The 27108-nt window shown below is 39.8% G+C and overlaps 1 protein-coding gene across 5 annotated transcripts in view; it reads left to right on the top strand.

The window, feature by feature from the left end:
- LOC123873556 (NPC intracellular cholesterol transporter 1) overlaps positions 1–27108 on the top strand; it is a 60131-nt gene that overhangs the window by 29781 nt on the left and 3242 nt on the right. For 2 of the 5 annotated variants that reach the window (XR_006797707.1, XM_045918422.1), the window contains exons 4-23: positions 902–981; positions 1397–1603; positions 2246–2438; positions 4473–4547; positions 5976–6170; positions 6642–6783; positions 7327–7466; positions 8032–8218; positions 8744–8909; positions 9534–9795; positions 10514–10715; positions 11241–11441; positions 11823–11994; positions 12570–12792; positions 13123–13257; positions 13813–14019; positions 14533–14807; positions 15074–15169; positions 15512–15706; positions 16062–16149. Coding sequence is in view for 4 of the 5 variants with exons in the window: in XM_045918422.1 (XP_045774378.1) it covers positions 902–981; positions 1397–1603; positions 2246–2438; positions 4473–4547; positions 5976–6170; positions 6642–6783; positions 7327–7466; positions 8032–8218; positions 8744–8909; positions 9534–9795; positions 10514–10715; positions 11241–11441; positions 11823–11994; positions 12570–12792; positions 13123–13257; positions 13813–14019; positions 14533–14807; positions 15074–15169; positions 15512–15706; positions 16062–16149 (3441 nt within the window). In the remaining variant the exon portion in view is untranslated. Of the gene's footprint in view, positions 1–901; positions 982–1396; positions 1604–2245; positions 2439–4472; positions 4548–5975; positions 6171–6641; positions 6784–7326; positions 7467–8031; positions 8219–8743; positions 8910–9533; positions 9796–10513; positions 10716–11240; positions 11442–11822; positions 11995–12569; positions 12793–13122; positions 13258–13812; positions 14020–14532; positions 14808–15073; positions 15170–15511; positions 15707–16061; positions 16150–19690; positions 19830–20521; positions 21425–26537; positions 26988–27108 lie in introns of those variants that run through there. The other 3 variants (XM_045918423.1, XM_045918421.1, XM_045918424.1) reach the window with 3 other exon arrangements.

Here is a 27108-nt window from a genome sequence, read left to right as displayed (position 1 = left end):
ACAGCATTGCTTCCTTTTCATAGGCATTACATAGTGTAGAAAACTTACATAGTGTAGAAAAGTGTAAAGCAATCATATTGATAGTTTAGGGCAAACTTCTTAGGCGCTACAGTCTTGGCAAGCTGTTGTGATCATCATTTCAGCTGTGGCTCGCTTGAAAACCCGTCTCCACTCTTCCTTGACGGTTTGCCTTTCTTGCACGCTCATGCAAGATTTCCCTGGTAGCCTTTATTTATTCCGTCCATCACATAGAGCCAGCTGGATAACCTTAATTATGACACGAATTCTTTGAACATTCTCGAAATGAGTTCTCGATAATTTTAAAAATATGGGTTTACAGAAGAAATAGATGTGAGCGAAATTTTAGTCCAATCAAAGAAAATCTAATGATTAAGTAAAGATGGTCTGTATCCATGTTTATGTGTCGAGGAAAATGTATGAAAATGACGTGATTGAGGCTCGCGTGACGGAAAATGATATTCTATTAATATAATTTGATCTTGCGTGCGTGGAATGAGAATGTTCTGGAAGACAACAATTGCGAAGAGATCGTTTAGAAATTGTCATCACTATCCCTATTATAAATGCGAAAGTGTGTTTGTTTGTTGGTTTGTCCCTCAATCACGCCGCAACAGAGCAACGGATCGGCGTGATTTTTTACATAGACATAGTTAAAGATCTGGAGAGTGACATAGGCTACTTCTTAACTATGCCCAGTATTCTATGATATCACTAGATTTGTTTAGTGAAAGGGTCTAATTGAGTTGTCGTTATAACATCTCTCAGGAGTTAGCCATATTCCTGAGGGATATGGCCAATTCCCGGTGTATGCCATTTCGCTGTGCACATATATAAGAAGGATGATGATGATGATATAAATTTTTTCTCTTTTCTATTTCAGCTACACATAAGATGATAATGGCGGTGGACTACCATCTCAGCGCTACATACATGAATACTACATTTAGCTCGTGTAAAGATGTAAGTTTGTGTTTTCTTTCGTCAGTAGATTAAGCGCGCGTTAGACACTTCGCTGCATGTGACAAACATGTAGGAGTTGGCTCGCCGTGACCCATTCGAATAGAGTAAGCGAGTAAACCCGCTACGTGCGACTTAAGCTTAACAACCCCCACCAATAAGTGGATTTCACCAATTCCACCTGACCGCATTCGGAGCGGGTCGGTTGAGATTTGTGTAGTCCACTCGGACTATACAAATCTATCAAAAATCTTTTCTTAGCTGATGTCTAGCTGTATAGCTGTCTGCATGCCAAATTTCAGGCCGATCTTTTCAGTAGTTTGAGCTGTGCGTCGATAAAATCGTTCCAGTTACCTTTTCCTTTATACATTTATATAGGTAAGTCATATGTAATAACTTTGTTTACATTAATTTTCAGGTACAAACGCCGTCTACGAATCAGTTGGCGTTGGATATACTGTGCGGGGAAGCGTACACTTGCTCGCCCCAGCGCTGGTTCAACTTCATGGGCGACGTGAGGGTGCCTCAAGTGCCCTTCCAGATCAACTACATCAGTGGAGACGCGCCGGTGGACGGGTTCACGCCGTACAACCCGCCCACTAGACCCTGCAGCATTGGCTTACCGGTAAGTTGCAACATGGGGTTATTCAAGGGTGGACCAACAAATTCCTGAAATGCCGGCGAGGCATCGGCTCTGGTGCTGCAAATGTTCATGGGCGGCGGTAATCAATTAACATCAGGTGATCCGTCTGCTCGTTTACTCGATATTTTATTATTAAAAAAAATTGCCGAGTACGAGCATAGCCTGAGTCTCTGGTGGAAGGCTACGGCTGTGGCTGGTTACCACCCTTCCGGCAAAGGGGTTTAACGTACGATGCTGTGTAGAAACCGATAAGAGGTATAGGTTTAATGAAAACTGTTATACCCCCTTCAAGTTAGCCCACTTGCATCTTAGATTGCATGATCACTTACAAGCTGGTGACATTGCGGTTAAGGGCTATCTTGTAGTGGAATTTTTTAAAAACAGCCTTTCTGTTTGGTACTTGCTGCGGACTACAACAATCACTGTCGTCGAACTTTTGATGGAGAGTAGTATAGTAAAAAATATAGTAAATACTTTCATGTGGGGCTTCAATTGGCCTTGGTATATCCTGCGTTTTGGCTATTCTGTGGTGAGACTGGTTGCCTACTAATATTACTACTTTGTATCTGAACCGTCCCATGAGGAGAAAACATGTGAAATGCTAACAGCTGTGATGGTCCACAGGGTCAGCCGGGCTGCTCGTGCCTGGACTGCGAGGCGGCGTGCCCCGCGCCCGCGCCCGCACCGCCGCCGCCGCGCCCCTTCAGCTTCCACGGCGCGGACGGCTACGCCGTGGTCATGGCCATCGTCTTCCTCATCTTCACCACGCTCTTCCTCAGCGGCGTATACTGCTGCAACGCGCAGGAGAACGTTGTCGGTGAGTGTACCATTGTACATCGTCGTAATAGTCTTGACAGATTGGTCGTAGTCATCACAAAGTGACTATGACCGAAAGTGAAGGTAGATATTATGCGCCTCACAAGCATTTGGCTGATCACTCATGCAAGGGACCGCAGACTGAGGTTGAAATCTATAGAGTGCACTTTGACTTCGCTTAGACTTAAGTTTCAGTTAAAACGAGACACATTAATGCCAGCGGTATAACGCTGTCTCGTTTTAACAGTGTCTTAAGTCTGAGCAAAGTCAGAGTGCGCTCTATAGATCTCAACCTTAATTTGACGGCCCTCGTCTTTACCGGCGCAGACGCTTTGCAGAGGTTTGAGATGTGCACTTATGCCTTACAAGCTAAGGTGCATTGTCATGATTTGATCGTGGCGGGTGGTTAAGTGAATTGCACGGAGAGGAGTGAGTTATTTATCCTACAATCCGTGCCACGGAAGCTTACAAAATGGGGCGTGGTCGGATGTGTCTGAAAGATGCGCTTACTTCACTTCCTTTTGACTTCTGCACCGTTTTGACTTACGTGGCGCTATCTGATTTTTTTTTAATTAATTCGTGTCACCCTACACTTTTGCAACACTGCCGTATACCTTGGCAGACAATATTATGATTGCAATAGTCTAGCAAACCATCCATAGTAATAGTATAAATGCGAAGGCGTGTTTGGTCTGTCTATCTGCATGTTGTATGTTACTTTTTCGCGACTCAACCACTAAATCGATATTGACGTAATTTAACACAGAGATGTCAGTATCCTGGAGATAGATACTTTCTTTCCTAATCTATGCTGGTAAAACCGCCGGTATCAGCTGGTAAAAAATAAAAATAAAGTGATTTTGGGGCATGCATTTGGAGATGATAATGGCCATGGTCCAGAATTCAGATAGTCAGTAAATATCGTGATATTCTTTATTTAAATGCTATAACAAGTAATTAAATAGCGATATTTGAATGAATTATTGCGATACTAGATCGCGATATTTATTGAAGATCTTTGAAGGGCAATTTTATTCCAGAACATCTCTATGTTATAGAGTTTAACATTTTAAATTAATAGAATTATTATATTATCCTTACTAATACACAACAATATTATTGAGGTGAAGGTGTTAAGTTTCCAATAACTTTTGGTTTAACCATATAGGAAGCAGTTATTTCTATATTTTTGCATATATTGTAGGGAAAATATAGACGGTACTGCGGCTACTAGTAACAAGTAAAAGCAACCTGGCCTCACTTTTATAAAGGGTTTGCTCCAGGGTGTCCATCTATCTTTTCCTTTAGTGTGTGCATTTTTAGTTTTTTCACACTAGTTATTGAATACAATTTTATTGAAATGTACAAATTTATATTGTACACTGCCTAAGTATATGAAACAATATATTATTTACCAAAAATACATCGACAGACTTCACATTCGCCCCAACTTGCGTCAAGTTTAGCTATCGAGCACATTACTACCACTTTTATAGTTACACCGATGTACTTGCGCAGAAATCTTATTTTTGAATGGCGCGGAAATATCTCAGCCAATGATAGCGCGCGTCCGTCCGCTATTGGTTGTTCCCTACGCGCCATATGTACGCGCGAATTATGAGCGAGATAGCAAGTTTCTGTTGTTTTAGTGTTTAAAATCTTAACTTCAAGTAATGAGGTATGTATTTCACTGTTGTACTTTTGGTTTTAGTCTTTGTTAGGTTGCGCTTTTCTTCTGCGACTTGTAAAAGTGGTAGTGGTGTAATGTCTCGGAAAGCACGTAAAGCCATCGGTCCCGCGCCTGATCTTTCTCCGGACGTGTCGGCTTTTCGGCTCATCGGGCTATGAGAGTGAGAGAACAGAGAGTGTCCCTGTGTTTTCGCACACACTTGTGCATTATAATTTCTCCCGTGCAGTTGGCTAACCTCTATAGATTGGCCGTCGGGGCTGGAATTCGGTCGGAAGGACATTATTAGTATTGTAGTGAAGTCTGTCGGTGTGTTGGGTGCGGGCACTAACAGTGGTGTGGGAACAGATGGGTGGGCGCGCGCGGCCGAGCTGCGGCGCGGCGGCGGGCCCGAGACCAGTCCGCTGCACAGCCACCGATCCAGTACGTATCACGTGTGTAGTGTGCCGTCCGGGAATCTTGGACCTCAAGCTTTTACACTGGAATCCATAATCAATGTAGGGGCTTCTTTAGGTGACCATTCGGACGCCATGTGTTAACATTCAACCTTAATGTATAAAGATTGAATATGACACATATTGTTTGAAACGTCTCCTAAAGAAGCCTCTGTCTTTGACGATAAATTACAGTGGTTAGAAACTAAACATTCATTTAAGGCTGCTATACGCCGACGCAACAACGTGCGGCAATATGGCATTTTTTTATTCACTATAGGCAAGCGCTTGACCACAATCACACTTGATGGAAAGTGATGATGTGGTCTAAGATGGGCATGCTACGAATGCAAACATTAATAAATTATACCTACTTTACTGCAAATTACGTCTCTCCCTAATTTTGACTCTCGGAAATCTCAACATTAACTAACTTCAGAAAGAAGATATGTACATAATTTTTCGCACTTTAGCTGTCTCGCTAGTTAGTGGATAATAACTAGCGATAACGTAACTATATAATAGGATAAACTAACTGACTGACGTGTCAGCTTAGGTACAGATTAGGTACGCTTTAGAAACTTGAGATTTCGCATATAGATTTTCTCTTTAATGTGGATGAAGAAAGGATTAGGAGTTTCTCCCGAGGAAATTCGTGGCAGATCGTCTAGTGAACTTTGAAATACTAAGCTTGGGTCCAAGATTTTGTGCTTGTTTTTGAATGTTTATCGTTTTAAGATTATTTTATTGGAGTAATCACCTGTTTGGATAGACTAGTAGTAAGTAGTGTTTGCATGAAGATTTATTTTTTTATTGATTTCACCACATGACTTAATTTATTGCATGAAGTATAACTAACTGGGAGATATAATAAACAGTTTGAATAGTAATAATTTAAAGGCTTAAGTACTCAATTGTGTTTTATGTGTACAATGTACATATATGATTTGTTATAAATAGATTATGTATGAGTGTGTTCTACTTTTATAGGTATATTTTGTTTTCAATATTTATTGGCTATAATTTTTGTCCTATCTATTGTATTGTGTATTTGAAATGTAGAATGGTTCTACGATAAGACGTAGTTGGCGTGGGAGCGTTAAGCTTCGTTTACGCCAGAGCAATGTAGTGCGACATTGTAGTATGCCACTGGGTCGCATAGTACAATAACGTTCTTAGTCCCACATGGTAGCAAAACTCGGTAATGGTATACTCGTTTGCGATATGCGCGTGCGCACAGGGACAGTGACGTGTTCATAGCCTGTTCCATGCGCGTTGTGTCCACAGTTCGTGCACGTGCGCAAGTGTGAATCCACGCTAAAACAATGCTACGGCACGCCGCATTGTCGTATGTCATTGCTCCAGCGTAAAACATTGTAGGTTATGCAGGCATATACCAATATACCAAAAATTGTAGGTGTGGCATCTGAAAACAACCAAGAAATGGCAACGAATCCGACAGCCGTTGGTTGGTCGGCCGACCAGACTGATAGCGCCGACGAAGCCACGTTCTTCGAGAAGCTAGGAGCTGAGACAGAGAGCAGGCTCGAGGACTTCTTCCAGTGGTGGGGCACGGCCATGGCGTCGCGACCATGGGTCGTCCTGGTCCTTGGTAAGTTACTAGTATTAAATGAATGAATAAATTTTGTACCAGACTGCAAAAGTTCAGTGTTAAGCCAGCCGCACATTATCAAGAATTTACTGCCAGAAAAAAAAATCAGAGGCGCGCCGGGAGGCAATCTACTCATACGTTTTGAGTTAGACCCCGTATACATGCGCCATAGTGAGTGTAAAAGAAAGTTTTGTGACAGACAATTCCTGGTAATATGCGGCCAGCCTTACCCCCGTTTACATGACGTCAAGTTTTGTCGGATCTACTTTTTATCGTATCCTGCAAAACCGGATAGTGTGTTGTAGTTTTAAAGGATCCTACGTTCTTTTTGTGGAATTCTTTACCCAAGCTTATGTGAACAGATCGACACAACATACATACAGACAACAAAGTGATCCTATAAGGGTTCCTTTTTTCCTTTTGAGGTAAGGAACCCTAAAACAGGTTTTTACGAACTGTATCTTGTTTCAGGTCTCTGCTTCGTAGTGGCGCTGGGTTTCGGCGTCAAGTTCATGATAGTGACGACCAACCCCGTGGAGCTGTGGGCCTCGCCGACGTCCAGGTCGCGCGTCGAGCGAGAATACTTCGACTCCCATTTCGAGCCATTCTACAGGTAGATACATTTTTACACATTTTTTATTATTTTCTTAATTATTTATTATAAATTTTATATATATACATTATATTTATTTACTTTATTTTATTAGTACACCCCTTCCACTTTCTTTAATTTTTATTATCTCCTCACCCTAAGGTTGCCTGGAAGAGATCGCTATTTTAGCGATAAGGCCGCCTTTTGTACATAAATCTATAATGTTATTTATATATTACTATGTCTTGTTGGTGTACAATAAAGAATATTTTACTTTTACTTTTTTTTACCATTTCAGTACTGAAACTGTTTAAAGTTAGAACAGCCCCCCGATTATGTAAAAAAGAAACGTGTATTCACGGTTATCGTTATCGTCAAGAAATTCTGCCCTTTGATTGGTTCATTCGCTGTTTACCTTTTTTCACAGCCAATCAAAGGGCAGAATTTATTGACGATAACGATAACCATGAATACGTTTTTCTTACAAAATCGGGGGGCTGAATTTTTCGACCTCTCAGTCTGTTTAAAAACCGTAGCAGCATTTAAACATTTTGATTTTGACAGGACAGAGATGCTAATCATCAGTTCGAAGGGTCTGCCCAACTTGGAGTTCATATCTGATGATAAAACAGTTTGGGAGTTTGGACCAGTTTTCAACTCTACCTTCCTCTTAAATGTGCTGGATTTGCAGGAGAGGATTATGGGTAAGTGTCGTTAATTGGCCAATTCTTTTATTCACTAAAGCAGAGCAAGCGGAGGCAAGATTCGGACTATCTACAATCAATCAATCAATATCAGTCAATAGTTTATCCTGATTATTTGCAATTATGTGAAAAAACACACTTATTAAATCAAAGCTATTACAGGATTCATGAATTCCTTAGTAACAAATTGCATGGAAGTACTTTAAGTTGCTCTCAGTAAGTGAAATAGTAGACATTGATAATATTGCTATATTAGATTGTTACTATTTTTGATTTGAAAAGAGTAAACCTGCTGAGTTTCTTGATGGTTCTTCTCAGTAGAACCGCTTTCTGAACCGGTGGTAGAATCCTGTAAACGAACCGCAGCACCCGCAGCATTTGTCATAGTGAAATGCGCCCTACCCGGGTAAGGAGACTACGTCTCGAAACCCGTATCGGCGACTGCTCGCGACCCGCGCTACTGATAGCCGTAGAAAGAACCATTCGTATGAGCTTGAGTAACGTTATTTAGTGTCTATTGGAGAATGGCAGTTGGGTTTTTGAAGTTTATCTTGTGTGATTGCAGCGTTAGGGAACAACACGCGCATCGAGGACATCTGCTTCGCGCCGATGACGTCACCCTTCACCGGCCCCGTAACGGCCGACCAGTGCGCCGTGCAATCCGTGTGGGGCTGGTGGCAGAACGACCGCGACAACGTGCTCGACGACCTGGACAACAACCAGTACCTCGAGAAGATCATTACATGCTCACAGTAAGTGCCGTACTCTCGACTCGTTAACTAATTTACAAGTAGCGCCATCTATCGTCACTAAGTTACCACTTTCGTCATAATATGACACTCCAACCACTGGATAAAACTCTAAAACCACTAGATTTGACACAGAGCACCAACAAAGACCAAATCCAGTATTGTCAAGGCTGATGCCGAACAGTCGCGGCTGCCAACCACTTTAAAAAATGCTGAAATAAATAGTCCTTGTAGTCTGAGATAGTTTTGAGAATACGTTTGGGCAATGAGGCTTGGCCACAAGGCCCTTAGCCCGATAGTCTTCGATTTTTAGAGAAGACACCACTGCGGAACTTTTTCCAATGTAGTACTGACGTTGCTTAGTCAAGTTGTGTTCTTCAAATGGATATAATTCGTGTATTCTTAGAGATACCTAAGTTTTCTCGATTGAAACTTGAAATGCATGGAAAGCCTAAGTATTTGTGATCTTTTTCTATATTTTTCTGTTGTACCGTGTTTGTGCAAAGATTATTTATTTGTTTATTCCAGGAACCCTTACCTGTGTCTATCAGTATGGGGAGGGCCCGTGCTTCCAGGCGTTGCATTGGGTGGATTCTTGGCGCCCGGCGAGCCACTCAGCAAAGCCTCGCGCTTCCACCGCGCCAACGCACTCATCATCACCATCCTCGTCAACAATAAACACGACAAAGAGAAGGTAACATCTCTTCTCCCAACCCTCAAATCATTCTTTTTATTTCATGTAGAATAACTAGTATCTCTTGTCGTGGCATAAGTCTTATGCTACATCTCTTAGCGGTCCAATCAATATAACAGTATCCAAGAGTCAAAGCAATTCTATCTAAGAATCTGTGTATGTCCACAAGGCCCTATAACAATAGGACCATTAAATCTTCCAGAATTTCGTTCCCCCGCCCAATAAAGATCTCCAAGTTTTTTCTTTTCAAGACGCGGTCAGTTTCAAGGTCTTTTTAGTGATAACGGAACTAATTTTATCGGCGCTGATAATTTATTGAAAAAAATATTTGCTGAATCTGAAATGCCCCTTCAAATACTATTGTGATATAAGACGCTTAATTTTTTTTTTCTTTTATCATTCAACATTTTTCACTCCAAATGAATCAAAAACTAACAAACAAAATGAGACAATCACTCGAGTGAACTGATATTGAACAATCTGATATCACCTTGAGGAACTATATTGGACTCTAACCCAGCACATTGACTGAATTTGGGAAATTCATTTTCAAGTTCAGAAGAATCACTGGTTGTAATAAAATGACATATTTTTTTGTATTTTCAATAATCCTCTTGATTTCAGTTGAAACCAGCGCTCGAATGGGAGGAGGAGTTCATTAAATTCATGAAGAATTACACGGAGAATGAAATGCCACCCTACATGGACATAGCTTACACGTCCGAGCGGTCGATCGAAGATGAACTAAACCGCGAGTCCAAGTCGGACGTCTACACTATATTGGTGTCTTATTTCATCATGTTCGCGTATATTGCAGTATCTTTGGGAAGGTTCACTACTTGCTCGAGGCTGCTCATTGATAGTAAAGTCACTCTTGGATTGGGTGGTAAGTTTGGTTTTTGCCGTGGGACTTATGTCGCGCTAAATACTTTTTATCTTCTTCTTTAATTGACCCCCGACCCAAAAAGTTCCCGACTCAAACTTATAACACCCCTGTGTTATAAGTTTGACGTGTGTATCTGTGTATCTGTCTGTGACATCGTAGCTCCTAAACGAATTAACCGATTTTAATTTAATTTTTTTGTTGTTTGAAAGGTGGCTTGATCGAGAGTGTTCTTAGCTATAATCCAAGAAAATCGGTTCAGCCGTTTAAAAGTTATCAGCTCTTTTCTAGTTACTGTAACCTTCACACCCCCGTGTTATAAATTTTTAATTTACACTTGTAATAATTTTAGTCTGTGATTTCGGGGTGTATATTTTAAATTCTACGGAATAAACGCTTCTCTCTTCTCTTCTAGATGTAAATATTGTTTCCCACATACTTCTTCATTTTTGTCCAAAAGCCCAAATACTAATTATTATCATGCCCTAGTTATAACCCCTTTATCTATTGATATGTATAGATTTACACGATTCTTAGTTGTGATCGCGTCTATGCTGCACCCAATGAGCTTAATAGCACATCTTCTAGGCAAGCGCGCTTCATCTTAGGCTGCATCATCAATTGTTAGCAGGTCTAATTGCAGCCAAGCGGTAGTCTATATATTAAAAAAAACCTTCTCCCCCAGCCCCTTTAGAGGTATATTTACGCGGTTGTTGTGCAGGTGTGCTGATCGTGCTGGCGTCCGTGCTGTGCTCGGTGGGGATATTCGGCTACTGCGGCGTGGCGGCCACGCTCATCATCGTGGAGGTCATCCCCTTCCTCGTGCTGGCCGTGGGCGTGGACAACATCTTCATCCTCGTGCAGACCGCGCAGCGCGACCCGCGCCGCCCCGACGAGACCATCGCGCAGCACATCGGCAGGACGTGAGTTGACATCCCCTCTCTTGCTTCCCACTTGCACACTGTAGTACATTTATATTCAAGAATTCAAAATTTTCTCCTCTTTCATTTGACATCCCCCTCGATACAGAAGCAAAAAAGTTTTGTAGACCCCCACTTTTTTTGTGTAACAGCTAGGTAAATTTTTTTCGTATAAAATATAGCCTATGTCACCTGGACTTTTACAATGAATCATCAAAACTTATTCATCAAAATCGGCCCAGTAGTTTAGGCGCTAGGGTTGAACGCGGAATCCGGATACAAACATACGTACATAAATAAAGTCATAACCCTTCCTCTTGGCTTTGCCGTAGTTGGGTAAAGAGAGACACAGTTGTCCGACGCCTTTGATCTCGTGGTAAATGACGACCACACATTTACCACACGATTGCTTTTTGACTATACAGAGATACAGGCTTCGTCGATGCTCTGTATGTTTTATTTTACTCTGTGGTCAAAGTTTATCTGGCGATTGAAAAACCAGTATTAAAATGGTAATTGGTTTGTCAGGTTGGGTCAAGTGGGCCCGTCCATGTTCCTGACGTCGGTGTCGGAATCCGTGTGCTTCTTCCTGGGCGCGCTGAGCGACATGCCCGCGGTGCGCGCGTTCGCTCTGTACGCTGGTGCCGCGCTGCTCGTGGACTTCCTGCTGCAAGTCACGTGCTTCGTGGCTCTGCTGGCTCTGGACACCAAGCGGCAGGTGGACAACAGGTACTGTCACCACTTCACCTTCCATGACATACCAACCTCGCGATTAAATTAGCTGCCACCCGAATTTCAATCGTGACAATGAATGGATGCTACCCTCGGCGTGGAAACCGCTTTTTAATAAATATAAAATAATAAAATAAATGTTCTTTATTTCAGGCAAATTGTACCCATATTACAGAGGTCAAACATAAAATATGAAAGAAAAATTTGATTCTAAAATGAAAATGTTATGACTAAAATGCTAAGACAACACGATCAGTTGTGGGACAGGACACCATTAGGCCCGCTTGAAGGGCCAGCGATGAAGATCAGCAGGAACTGTCGGGAGATTATCTGTAGCCATCATTAAACTCCATTAGTGATCGCACTCAATTCCCACAGGTACGACGTGTTCTGCTGCTTAGCGGGCAGCAAGGCGGGCGCGGCGCACGAAGCGGGCGAGGGCGCGCTGTACAACCTGTTCCGCCACGTGTACGTGCCCTTCCTAATGAAGCGCGAGGTGCGCGCCTCCGTCATGATCATCTTCTTCGCCTGGCTCTGCTCATCAGTGGCCGTAAGTTGACTAACCACTTCATATAAAGAGACATACCTCCATTTGCACTTCTGCTAGCCGACGTGCTGCGCTTACGGCTTACTTAGCCGCAAACATTGCCAGATTTAGGCCTCATTTACACGAGAGCTTTATTAACGGCCGTTAAAAAACTGTCCAAATAGGACAAATGCGTTCCCAAGTATCTTTTCACACGTAGAAAAGCGTTGACGTGTGAACATATACTTGGGAATAATTTGTTCTGTTTGGACGCATTTTTAATAGAGGCAAGTTAAAAAAGCTCTCGTGTAAATGAGGCCTTATCACATGAAACTATAAATATGAATATATTGAGGTTCCTTAGGGTGCTGAACTACGAAAATCACTTCCATTTTGAAATCTGAGATGGCTATTTTTAAATATAAATTAATAATTGAGTGTCTTTTCGATGTTGGGCTCTGATTATGAAATTGACTTCCATTTTCAAATTCAAGATGGCACACATATTTACATTTTAGGTACAAAGTCTGAAGAGTGCTAAGTAAGAGTGAGGCTACAGAATGTTTTGAATGTGTATGATCAGTATGACTTAATTCCAGGTGGCACCTCACATAGAAATTGGTTTGGACCAGGAGTTGTCGATGCCTCAGGACAGCTTCCAGCTGAAATACTTCCAGCACTTGAACCGGTACCTGAATATTGGTCCGCCGGTCTATTTTGTGGTGACGGATGAACTGGACTACTCGGATCGGGACATTCAGAATATGGTGTGCGGGACCAGATTCTGCAGGAACGACAGCGTCGCCATGCAACTTTACTCTGGTGAGCTTGCTTTTGATCTCTTGCCATATTCCCTTATAAAAGTACACTAAACCCTCGATTTAGTTCGCATGGATTTAGGTTTTTTAAAAATCCCAGAAAAAAGTAGGCTATGCCAGTTTTCCGGATATCTCTAGTATCGAATTTCATATAAAGCCTTAAAGGCCGATTTTTTTTCCCAAAACTTGAACTACTTTTTGAAAAATATTATTTTTACATTCAGTGTAGCCCAAATAATAAAAAAACCTTAAAATTATTTTTCATGCAATACTTTTTCAAAGTTAAAACACAATAAATAAAACTGATGTGTCTATTTCGTTCGTTATTCCCTAGCATACCGAACACCCAACGTGTCGTACATCGCCCAGCCGCCCAACGCGTGGTTGGACGACTTCTTCGACTGGTCGGCCTCGGAGAAGTGCTGCAAGCAGTTCCCCACCAATGACTCCTTCTGCCCCAACGATCATGGTGAGTCAATAATATAGGGTCAATCGTAAACGGGGTTGTAAGCGAAAGGGGGGTCGGTCTCTGTACTCATCATTTTGCACAACTTTTACTAAGAAACCTCTTAAATTAAAAATTTGTTAAATTTAATTGAAAGTTAAATTGTGTAATAAAAAGAATCAAAAATGTTAAGAGAGTAAGACCACGAGAAGATTTTTTCACACTAAAGAATTTGACTGTCTGAAAAAATCTGTTGAGTGCCAGTAGGAGAATTCTGCTTATAAATTTTGTATTCAACTGTATAGACTTAGCAATTTTATCCAATCATTATGCATTTTTGACCCTCGCCGTATCCACGCCAATGCCAAGGATGTCTCTCATCTTGGATTGTAAACGTCTATCAGTTTTTCGATGTGCCCAGCCCATTACCAACTTCGCAACCCGCTCAGCTATCTTCTTTTCCGCACTTAAACATAGCCGTCCGTTGTACGCCCGCTGAGCGATGTTGGTTACTCTGGTTACCTAAGCATATCCTCATTTCTGATTTGATCACGAATTTAAATGTGATTTTTCTTGTAGCCATGCCGCCTTGTGAGATGTGCAACATAACTCTCACTGGAGCAGAGAAGCGACCCAGTCAGGAGGATTTCAAACATTACGTTCCGTTCTTCCTGCAAGACAACCCGACGCCAACCTGCGCCAAGGCCGGACACGCGGCGTACGGGCACGCCGTCAACTATAAAATGAATGGGACGGAGAAGCGAGTTGGCGCTACCTACTATCAAGGTATACCTAACTGAGAATTTAAGGATTTTTCAGACTACTGTCATGGTTTCTTGGACGGAGTACAAGGGTCTCTGTCTTAAATGAAAAAAAAAACATGCAGCAATTCAACCTTAGTCTACGGCGAACATTTGATTACTTTTCTATATTGCTAGGAAAAGGAAGCAAGCAGTAAGGGAAAGAGAAGGAAGCTAGCAAGAAACTCATTTTCATTAAAAGATCAGAGGAAAAGACCCCGCGGAAGTAGTCCGACACGTTGGTCTGACCCGATATAAGGTGCGGTCGAAACTCTGCAATACCTATTGTATGGCCTCAAATATAGAGAAATGACCCAATGAAGGAAAGCGATATCTCGAGGGTGCTATGATCCTCAAAGCTGACGCGAAACGATATCATAACTAAACTATTTGTCTTTTTCATCCAAGACGCACTTGCACGCGCTGCGTACACAAGCGTACATAGTGCGTGTGTGTCTCCACAATATATGAAATAAAAATAATTTGTGTATACTTGCAGGGTACCATTCCGTTCTAAAGACAAGCCACGACTACTACTCCGCCCTGCGCGCGGCGCGGTCTATATCAGCAGACATATCCGAGACGCTAAACCGCAACCTGCAGGCCAGCGGCAAGAACGTGACGGTCAACGTGTTCCCGTACTCGGTGTTCTATGTGTTCTACGAGCAGTACCTCACCATGTGGCCGGACACGCTCAAGTCGATGGGCATCTCGGTGCTGTCCATCTTCCTGGTCACCTTCATCCTCATGGGCTTCGATCTGTTCTCTGCGCTGGTGAGTGTCTAGAAGGTTCCATGTCAGCTGAAATATCCAGGACTCTCCAACTGTAAGCTAGCAGCATATTTATAGTGGTGGTCTATGAACATAAACATAAACGATAGACGTCACTGCTGTATTTCATGCCACGGTCTTGCGCTGCATGAATTCAGCGGCTCCCCGCGACAGCTCATTGAGCTCAGTTACTCTGGTTTTCGTATGAATCTCTTCATTTCCGATTTAATTCGCGCACCTTGAATTTATAGTCTTTTTTTCATTTTCAGGTTGTAGTGATCACCATAACGATGATCGTAGTAAATCTCGGCGGTGTAATGTACTGGTGGGGAATCAGTCTGAACGCAGTGTCATTAGTTAATTTAGTAAGTATCTTGTTTTACTGTTTTTCTGTCCTCAATTCGGTGCGTTGTTTTTTTTTTTTTGACGTTTTTTAATAGTGACATTCAGTGGCATCCACAACATTAGAAGCTAGAGTAAGCATTTAGTTGGGGAGGTCATACTGTAAAATGGTCCTTGACAGCGCTGCCCGCCACTGGCCCCTTTTAAAATTCTGGGTTCACCTCCCCTGCAGCACAAAATATATTAGTAGAGTATACCAACTAATCAGTGGAGATTCAGATTATTGAATAACAGGTCCGAACTCCTCAATTCTGACGCTTTAGGTCTGAATCCAACTGGACAGGATTGATTGTTCTTTTGTCCAGGTGATGGCAGTTGGTATCGCGGTGGAGTTCTGCTCTCACCTGGTACACTCATTCAGCGTGTCCGGGGGCGGCTCACGCGTGGACCGCGCCTCGCACTCGCTCTGCACCATGGGCTCGTCCGTGCTGTCCGGCATTACGCTCACCAAGTTCGGCGGCATAGTGGTGCTGGCCACCGCCAACAGCCAGATCTTCCAGGTGAGGCCTAGTTCTGATCTCAATCGAGTGCACCAGACTCGAGTGAGAGAGTGAGTGAGTGAGTAAATGATTGAGTGGGTGGGTAGGTGAGTGAGGGTGTGTGGTGTGTATGTGAATGAGAGTGTGTGTGAGAGAGAGTGCGCGCGCGTGCGTGCATGCGTGTGTGCGTGCATGTGTGTGCGTGTTTGTGGTTATAGTGGTATTAAAAAACGTCCATTTTTAAATCAATGATGGCCGAACTTTTTGGTGTCGTCTTTTATTGTACCGTTCCCGGACTTGTGCTATCCATTTTGATCGGTAACTGTAATGTAAGGATTGAATTTTTTGCGGTTTATTAACTTTACCCTGTCTGCAGGTGTTCTACTTCCGCATGTACCTGGGCATCGTGGTGCTGGGCGCCGCGCACGGCCTCATATTCCTGCCCGTCATGCTCAGCTATATCGGTAAGTGACTATACCAAAGGCTGCGTTTCCACTGAAGCGGAGCGGAGACGTGTTCCATAGACCAGTCAGGTTATTGACGATAAAATATTGGCAAAGGACTTGATCCACCAATCCAAAGTCGCTTAACGAGCTGTGAACAGGGTTATGTTAGAAGATTTTCTGAAGGATACGATTTGATATGAAAAGATCTGCAGAAGAAACAAGATTTCTTACATAGCAAAAACCATCAGCAAGTTGAAATGGCAGTGGCCAAGCAATGCTTGCATTAGGATCGATGGCCGCTGGAACCGGTAGGTTTTGAGAGGAGACCGCGAAAGGGTAGTATGGGGCATTTTCCAGCAAGATGGACTGGTGATATAAAGAAGGTGGCAAAAAGTGGCTGGATGAGGAACACTGAAGGTTGGGTGAGGTGGTGCTCTATCTGAAGGGTGTTCAGCTGTAGACGTCTGCAGGCTAAAAGGCAGGATGATGATGAATGTGATTGGTCAAAAACACACGTCTCCGTTTCAGTGGAAATGCACCTTTTCTCAAAGCTGGGTATCCAATATCCTTTATGCGCAAACCGTGAAAACTACTTGATTTAGTCATAAATTCAGTCCCACCGATTTTAATTTCACAAAGTGTCTGTCTGTAGATGTATGGACTAATTTGAGTTCTAAAACAAGGTCAATTTTACTTTAACGCTGAAAGTTTTGACGCTTGAATTCTATCAACATTGGTGAGATGTAAAATCTCATACTAAGTACATAGATTGATCTTGAATTATTAAGGCTAAGCGTATGCTGACACGCAGGCGACGTAGCGCAGCACAGTACAGATTTCGCAGGACAGGGTAGTTTAGGCAGACATAGGCCACGAGCGTATGTACAGTGCCAAGTGTAATGCGTATGCGAGTACAGTCATGCATTACAAAATCTGCACTGGTCTGAGCTACGTCGCCTGCGCGTCAGCATACTCGTAGCCTTAGGCGCCATCTCCTCGGGCGAGAGTATCACGACGATTCCGTCGTACTATCGTTAGGTATAACGATAATTCCGCCAGTGTGTCGTGTTGCAATGATACGCAATAAGACCGCAGCGTATCGCCGCGTGACCTAAGGTGCATGAGACCTTGCACCTTAGGTCACCTTAGATGAGGGTCTGCCCGCGAAATTCAAATTTAGTTTGGTTTTTCGCAATTTGTAAATTAATACGACAAAGTAGGCTTATGGCTTTCTAATTCCGACAATGGCAGTATCATCTTCACAGGATTACATAAAAATCTTAACTTGAAAGTGTTCAGTTAAAGAAATCAGTCAAAATAATGAGTTTGATATGTGTTACTCACAAATTAGTCGATACTATAACTAATTTCGTTAACTGGACCCTTTCATTCAAGTAAAGATTTTTATATAAACCTGTGAGGATGATACTGCCACTGGCGCAATAATAGTGCCACTAGCCAACTTTGTCGTATTAGTTTGCAAATTGCGAAAAACCAAATTAAATTAGAATTTCGCGCGCAGACTCGTGTCATGCCTCTTAACCGCAACGCCTCATTGGGCGTCTCAACTATGGCGTAACGTGGCGGTATCGCTGTGAGACTCGACGATATAGACGTTATACTCGTCCAGAGCCACTCGTATCGCCGCGACAGTATCGCCCTGTGGGGACAGGCCCATATAGTTTGTATCGGATTTGGTGGCACGGCGAGACTATCGCCGCCATAGGGCCGGCGTACATATGGCAGAGCGCAGCGCAGAGCATGCCCGCGAAGTTTTCTAATCGCGTGACACATTACGCGAATTTCTACCAGAGAATGCGCGAGCACGCGCGGGACTGCGCGCGGATGCGCGAGTATCCGCACGGATGCACAATTGATTTTAGATATTATTTCAATGAGGACAATGTCGATAATATTTTGACTGAAAAATGCTCTGCGCTACGCTCCGCCATATGTGCGCCAGCCCATACTCTCGCCCGTGGTGATGGCGCCTTATAGATAGAAGATGTCTTATCAACAGTGATTGTAATGTAAGGCCACAGAATACAGATCAATCATTAAACTGATACCAAATTGATCGCCGAAGTCATCATACTTTCATAGCACCAGCCGATTACGTATTATGCATCTCTATTTTAAAAGTGTAATTAGTTTTACCGTTTTAGCTTTTTGGTTGCATATTTTGTACTTGAGATAGGCATAGTTCGTAAACGGGCTATTATATTTTTCATTGAGTTATTTATATAAATAGCAACTCAAATGCATCCAAAGAAATCGCCATGAAAATAGCCCGTGTATGAGAGCGTCTTTATGAAAATACTTGCATGTGAAACTTGTTTTTTTCAGTTTGTTTCAGTCATTTTTATTTGCGCATTTTTTCGCTTGTATATTGGACCTTTTCCTTTTAGGGTTGTTCACGAATTCAACTTAAACTTGCCCACTTGCAGTCAATTTTTTAAATACACCAATAATTTTAAACTGATCTTAAAATAAAAAGTAAAAAGCTTGCTACTATATTTCAAATACGAACTGTTTTTTTAAGTCTTTCTTATTGTCTCATGTTTGTAAATTCATTAAGATTTTCAGTAATTTTTAAGAAATTATATTAATACTACTTTGAGTTACATTTTTTTTTTGCATTTGGTTAATTTTTTTTCTTAGTTGACTGTGACGTCTTTTGAAAACTAACTCATTGTATTATATTGCACTAACTTTCGAGGTAAGCATTTAAATTATATGGTTTGGGCAATGGTGACAGTATACTAACGAAATATATCCTTTTTTGCTATTTTAGCTTATTTAATACATAGTAGCTTTTATATTATATGTCTGTGTTAAATAACTGATTACATAATATTATGTATATGATTTTCCGGTCAAAGAAGATTCTTAGCGGTTCTGAAGCAGATTTTATATTTTAAATGTGATTATACGGTATTTTGAACATCGTAAGTAGGACATAGTTTTCAAATATTGTTCTTCTTTTTAGAAAATATATATTTTTTCCCCCTTAAAAGAATGCAATTATGGAAGGTCCTAGGTTTTGGAAATATTGGTCGATTTCAATTAATTTCTTGGTCTATCATATTTAAAAATTTTCAATTAAGAAAATTTAAAAAATTCATTGTACAAAAAGAGTTAGCAAAAGGTTTTGTAAAGGTTAAATTCATTAACTGAACCGAGCTCAGTTAATGAATTTTTTAAACATCTTTATTTATTTTTACCGGGTTTTTATACAACACGTATATGACAGTCCTATCGTACCTCATTAAATAAATTAGCCTGATTGACAATTAATGCAATCGAATTTTATGTGATAGTAAAAATTCTACTACCTAAATTAAATATTTTATATAGGCACTTCTATTCTTGACACTTACATACTTAACCGACTTCCAAAAAGGAGGTTCAATTCGACCCATTTTTTTTAATGTGTGCACATTGATTTTTTCGAGGTTTCTGGACCGATTTGCAAAAATTTTTTTTATTAGTTTGGTTCGTTTAGTGGTGTTTTAAAGAAAGCTTGAGCCGATAGGCAGGTTGTGGCCCGTTGTTGCAGGCTCGCCGGTGAACAAGCAGAAGCTCGCCAACCAGCTGCTGCGCGGCACGGAGGCGCGCGTGGCGGAGACGTCGCTGAGCCGAGTAAGCAAAGGCAGACATTATGACTTTGACCCTACGCCGACGCTCGCCTGAGCGCCGCGGCATGCTCACTGTACACGCTATGTTGTGCGCTATCTTGTGTGCGGATAGTTTGACTGGATTTCGCGTTATGAGGGGGTTAGCAAAAATGAGAGAAGGATAGATTTATTCAATGTAAGAAAAACTAAACAAATTAAAATTTTAATAAAAATAGACGTCCGCCGACTGGATTATGATATATGCGGATAGTTTGACTGGATTTCGCTTAATGTGGTCGCCACACTAAAGTTAGAGAGGGAGGGGGTTAGCAAAAATGAAGAAGGATACATTTATGCAATGTAAGAAAAAGTAAACAAATTAAAATAAATTTAATAAATTGAAAATAGACGTCCGCCAACTGGATTATGATGTATGCGGATAGTTTGACTGGATTTCGCGTAATGTGGTCGCCACACTAAAGTTAGAGAGGGAGGGGGTTAGCAAAAATGGAGAAGGATAGATTTATGCAATGTAAGAAAAACTGAACAAATTAAAAATAAAAATCCGTGAGCGAGTCTGGCCTTTGCCATGCTCACTATACACGCAATGTTGAGTGCGGATAGTTTGACTGGATTTCGTGTAATGTGGTTTTCACACTAAGCTTTAAGGGGGGGGGAGGTAGTTAGCAAAATTGGGAGAAGGATAGATTTATTCAATGTAAGAAAAACTAAACAAATTAATATAGTCGTCTGCCGACGCTCGCGCAAGCAAGACTGGGCTTTGACATGCTCACTGTGCACGCTATGTTGTTCGCTAAGTTGTGTGCGGATAGTTTGACTGGTTTTCGCGTAATATGGTCTCCAGATTAAAGTTTAAAAGGACGGGAAATGATGGGGAGATAGTTAGCAAAACAGAGAACGATAGATTTATTCAATATAGGCAAAACAAAAGAAAGTTTTAAATACTTTTGAAATATATTTAAAATTATTAAATTAGACGTCCGCTGACGCTCGCGGTGTGTTGTATGTGGATACTTAGACTGGATTTTGCTTAACATTAAGTTTTAAGAGAGGGCTGTTAAATATGTGAGAATATTAGAGAGATAGAAAACTTTATTGCACACAAAACGTGAAATAACCAAGCCAAATAAAGAAACTTAAAACAATTTAATGCAAATGTTTTATGCAATTTTTATTGTTTCATTGCAAACTGTTTAGTAAAACAATTATTATATGAAAGAATCTGAATCACTCGCAGGAAATACTCTTCGGCAAGTTTTGTATACTAATGCTTATAAAAACTTGCAGAAATGGACATGACAAGGACATCGACTTTGTAAGAATACTTGCCAGTGGACGATTGTAAGGATTGACGGAATCGGTTTTAGTAGGATTTTACGTGTAAAAACGTAGCGAACGGGTGTTGGGGTCCGATAAATACGCCAATAACACTGGTTCAATAAGATAATTGGGTATAAAGTATAGACACCTAAAAATTAAAATACTCTTAACATACTTGCTAAGAGCTTCAATAAAGACAAATAAAAAGCCAAAATGTTTTTATAGTATTTACAGTTTTAGATAGATACATTTTTTTAGTCAACTTTGATGTCTTTTACCGATTTATTTCCCAAAACGTCATATTTTTAAAACTTTTCACAAAAATTAACAAACAACGCAAGAAGGGGCATCAGATTTTTTACACTTGAATATTTAAGTAGATTTTGGGATCGACTTTGTTTGATAAATTATATATTTTCTAGTAAGTACATAATATTTTTTATATCGGTTGTAAATATTAATCCAGTCAAATTATCTGTATTTGTAAATAGTTCTTTTTATTATACTTTTGATTCGAATAGACTCTAAAATAGTGAGACTATTTCCGATTTCCATTCAATGTTAAGTGGCTAACTCATTTCTTGTAATTATATCATATTAACAGGTTGCTTAGTTAAAAAATAAAATGCGCTTGGGTTATCTTAGGATTAATATTTTCCAAAAATAGGAAGTTATAAGAAATGAGATTTTAACATACGCTTTGCAATACGAGAAAAGAGACGTTAAAATTCTGTGTACTTAAATTGAATGGAGCAATAGTGACGTGCAATGTTCAATCTCGTTTCAAACACTAACTTATCGATACTTTTTGTAGCAGTGGAAGGGCTTACAACGCACCTTTGTTAGATTATTTTAGTGATAACTTTGAACTTAACCACTAAAATACCTTATTGCGACACTTGTCGATACTTCTCTATCGCTGAGTTGTTCGAAACAAATTCAAAAATTTAAGTGTAGGTTGAACTGATATAATCACAAAACTTCATAGAATTCTTGTGATTAAATTAGTTTAATCTACACTTAAATTTTTGAATTCATTTCGAACAACTCAGCGTTAATATAAAAATTGGATTCGTTGTGAGTGTTGCACAAGCTAGTATAAATTAATGGAATAAGGTCCTCCCTTTTTTTCTATCAAATAGCATTTATATGTAAAGGATAATTGCAATCGTTAAATAAGTACCTATATTTTCGATGATTGTATTATATTAGTTTGATAAAAGATTTTTTGTAAAAAAGTGAGATTAAAATTTAGCTTATTTTATCCGGTTGCAATGTCCTTAGAGGGGTTCGGTTTTAACCACTGTTTGGTTGAAGGGATGCCCTAATGTAGTTTAATTGAATATTTCCTTCAACTTTGCATGCTCCGTTTTAATGTTTAGATGTATATCGACATTTAGTCATTCCTAATTCTTCGAATTTAATTGTTAAATGTTTTTTTCCTTATCGATATATCTACGTGTACATCCTTATAACCAGGCTCGTATGTACTTATGCAGTGTCTTCAGTACTTAAATGCGCGATAATTATTCATGATGCGGATTTTGATTCAGACAGTGGCTGGTGGCAATGTTGCTGGCATGGTTTATGCCAAAAATGTATCATACCAGTTACAGATCTAACACAGGGAGCAAATATATATTGTTAAAGGCGTTTTACTCCAGAGCAACAAATGCGACAATGCGGCATGCTACAAAAAGAAACATTAATTTTGCGGCATTTAGCTGCATGAGGCAGTCTATCTTATGTCGAAACAACATTGTGCTGTATTTTTATATTTATATTTATTAGGACACCAGAAAATTATTATATCAATACATTCTTAAATCTATATATACATACACACACATTATTAGATATATAATTTATTATATATCAGATATATAACTGTAGAATGGGATATAGCGCTATGACCGCCTGCCGAACGATTTGTGCTACATTTTAAATTATTGTAGCATGCAATGCAAGCCCTGTGGCATGCTTCAATGTCGCATTGTGTGACTTTGACGTAAAACGACCTTTATTCAATGCTAACATGCCACTGACATTGTTTCCAATCACTGTATTAATCTAAATCCGCCTTAAATATAAATTAGATTGCGTGCGATGAGGCATAAGCATATGGAATATGATCGAATACCCCTTATTTTTGTTACTATACATATTTATATTAGTACGTAGGTCGCATTATGAATATTCGCTACTTCTTAGTGCACAAGGCTTTAATATCACGCGTAAATACGCAAACTACAAAGTATTCGTTTCGGCGCATGAATATTTTTCGAAATTATTTTTGGTATGTAATTTTAGACTATTTATTACATGTGCTTTTATGTGGAAGGGTTCATCTATTGATTACGTCACACATGTCGCACTTTTTATGACCTTAGATTCATTTGATCCAAAAAACTTAGGCCAATTTCTGGTTTTAATGACGTAACTATCAGCCATTTTTAAGCACGTTCGTAGGTGTCAAAATGTGCGTAAACCCTGCGCCAGTATCTAGCCTGTATCTTTACGAGTTTATCTTCACTTTTTACAAGTGTAAATTAAAAATTTATAACACCCCCGACGAGTGAAGGTTACAGTAACTAGAAAAGAGCTGATCACTTTCAAACGGCTGAACCGATTTTCTTGGATTATAGCTAAGAACACCCTCGATCAAGCCACCTTTCAAACAAAAAAAAACTAAATTAAAATCGGTTCATTAGTTTAGGAGCTACGATGCCACAGACAGATAAAAAAGACAGAAAAGAGGGGTGTTATAAGTTTGACGTGTGTATCTGTATACACACGTCAAACTTATAACACCCCTCTTTTTGGGTCTGGGGTTAAAAATACAAATTTTCAATTATTTTTCATCAAAACTTCGACAGGCAATGCTCTTGCCTATCTGAAGTATATCAAAACCATCTTCACAAAATAAAATATTCTCCACTTTCTCTCGATACTCTATATATTATTTAAAAGGAAAAGCTGACTGTCTGATAGATCTTTCAACGCACAGTTCAAACTACTGGACGGATTAGGCTGAAATTCGAAATGCAGATAGCTATTATAACGTAGACATCCGCTAAAAAAGCATTTTTGAAAAGTAATTAAACCCACCTACCCTCTTTTTGCCACAACTGGTCACAAATCACAATGCGTAGAAACCTTTTCTCCGCCTCTCTCTTTCTCACTGCTTGAAGATTATGACCCTTTCCATTGATTGCACAATTCTAGTAGTTCGAAAATAAAAATGTGGCGAAAATTCTCCCCTTTAAGTGTGACGTCATTAATAGATGTTCAAGTTCGTGTATGTGATCGATGTTAGATGTTTTAATTTAAAGTTATTTAATGATTAATTTTATTTAATGAAATCTTAACCAAGTTACCCCATTAATGTCAATAATATTCTACGTTATTTTTCATTTTTCATGATAAAATTTAATTAAACTACAAATTTTATTTATACTAAATAATATGCTACATTGGGCACACAAGTAAAATTGTTGCTAGTGCAATACATATCCTTTTTACATCCAGTGACGTACCTACACTTTAAATTTTTATTTAAATGACAAACGTAAGGGCGCCTTTCAGGCTGAGATCCATAGAGCGTAATTTTCAGGGTTCCGTACCTCAAAAGGAAAAACGGAACCCTTATAGGATCACTTTTTTACTTTGCTCAGACTAGACAGGTAACACAAGACAGATTTATGTACAGACACAAATTTGTCTCGTTTAGCTCTATAATATGACAAAGACATAGTTATGTCAGACCACATCAATCTATCTCGTTTTAACTCTGGTCAAGTATGAGCAAAGTCAATAAATTGCACAGCATTTGGAAGACATTAACAATTTTACCAAGGAAGTTTTTCAAGTTTATGCTCAGTAAATCAAATCGATACAATATCGACTCGAAGTAGAAACCGACTAATTGAGTAATTTTTAGAAAATTTGTAGACAAAATAAAGCTACATTTTCAGAATTCAGCTTGCAATCTCTTAGCTTCTTAATTTCCCGAACATAGGAACGCTTGTAAACTTAAGGGCACCCTAAATTTTAATTACCTTTTTGCTTCAGTAGAGAGACGTCTTAAAAGCATCCACCTAGGAACAACTGAGAACAGACGAGAAAAACAGCAACACTCGCTGTCCCATTCTGTTTTAGGATGTTGAGACAATGTGGACTGTGCTTTAAATATTTGAGGTGCACTTGACAAAGCCCACCGCATATTATCAGAATTGTCTGTCAGAAAACCTTTCCACGACCGTCCGCATACCACGCATATTATTATTACCAGAAAAGGGTGAATCTATAATAGTACATATCAAATATGACATACATACAGTACGATAGTAGTTTCTGATTCGAACTAGGATATGGAACACCCTTCCGGCATCAGTTTTCCCCATCACTCTTAATATACTTACCTTTAAGTCTAGAGTGGCATTTTCTAGGCAAGCACGCACCATCTTAGGATGCATCCTCACTTGCTCTAATTGCAGCCAAAAAGTCTATAAATTAAAAAAAAATCGAGTTTGACCGCCAGGTTTGATTCTGAAGCTGTTTTGTGAGGTTTAGTACAAAATGTATAGAGATCGCGCCCTGCAAATTCCGATATTCCGATCCAACTAAGGACCATTCGGTTGGCGTATATCAGAAGCACATACAGATGTTCTATTTCACGAAGACCGTTTGACTATGTCTGTGTGAGTGCACACGTACACATTGTTATAGTGTGCGTGGCGTTTAATTTCGACCGCACGGTTTACGCTACGCACGCAAATAATGCTTATCCGTACGCTCGCTACCATACAAGGCTGAACGGGGGACTTCGTCTGTGTTAGCGTTTGCTGGCGCGCGTGTGGTGCCTTATTGGAGTGTTTTTTTTTTTGTTAAAAGTAGCCGGTTTTTGTGTTTTTTGGTGCTGGAGCTGACTGGGAAGCGCTTTAAAGGGGCGCCGCGCGTATGTCGGCGAGCGCCGGCACAGACGAAGTCCATACTTATACATATAGTTTCCCTAACTTGTAAATAACTACAAACTTGACATTGGCTAATCTTTGTAAAACCAGGCGAAAAAAAAAACGGTCATCGTGAAATAGAGCATCTATGTCTGATTCGGTAAAATCTGATTTTCTAACAGACAATTTCTGAGAATTTGCGATGGATTAATAAGCGTTTCTGTATTCGGCCGTTTAGTAAGTAAAGGTAAGTACCTCCCTGGTTGTAAAACTATAATCTACACAAATAAAATATATGTAGCCGCTACTTGAAATGTTTTGTCTGTAGGCGTTTCGCACATATTATGTTTCTTTATTCTTTTTATTATTTCGAATAGTTTACTAACAAAAATGGGGCGAAAATTGGTAACTAATTCTTGTAACAGGTGTCGGTTAATTCTCTCACTAAGTATTTCTTTTTTTTTTCGAGAAATAAAAAAGGCGCCTATTTTTGCAGGTACGCCTGTAATGCCAAGGAAATTATCACCAAAATAATTAAAATATTTTTACATCCCTGTTATATAGTTTAATTTTCTGTGGGAATTTTTTCTAAGCTATTTTTTATCTAAATAGTTTCTGATTTTTGTATTAATTGTTGAGATTTTTAGTGAGTACCCTCTATTTGTTCCTAGCTGTACCTATATATTTGTATTGAAATAAAAATATAATAGTTAATGTTTACCTATTAATCGAATTGTATTTTGTTATTTGAACCGATTTTTGTAATAGTTTCGAGTGTTTACCGGTTTCGGAATCTCCTACTTAAAATATTTACTTAAAATTAGTACTTAATGTTAGAGGGTAACGCTTTTAATTATCCAAAGGTTATGGTTAAAAGTAAATAATGTATTGTATAATTTACCGACTACTTATTGTGATAGAAAATAAATTGAGCTTTTTTATAATTTGTTTTTGTTTTATTTTTTTAAGCTGAAGACTAATTACTGTGTTGTGGAGTGTTGTACCTGACGCGACGATCAACCAACGGGAGTAAATCTCTAGGGTTTGCGAGCGACGGACTATAGTGT

Source organism: Maniola jurtina, chromosome 17, assembly GCF_905333055.1.
Source record: "Maniola jurtina chromosome 17, ilManJurt1.1, whole genome shotgun sequence".
In the NCBI taxonomy this organism is placed as follows: domain Eukaryota; kingdom Metazoa; phylum Arthropoda; class Insecta; order Lepidoptera; family Nymphalidae; genus Maniola; species Maniola jurtina.
This window is presented reverse-complemented; position numbering and strand designations above follow the sequence as displayed.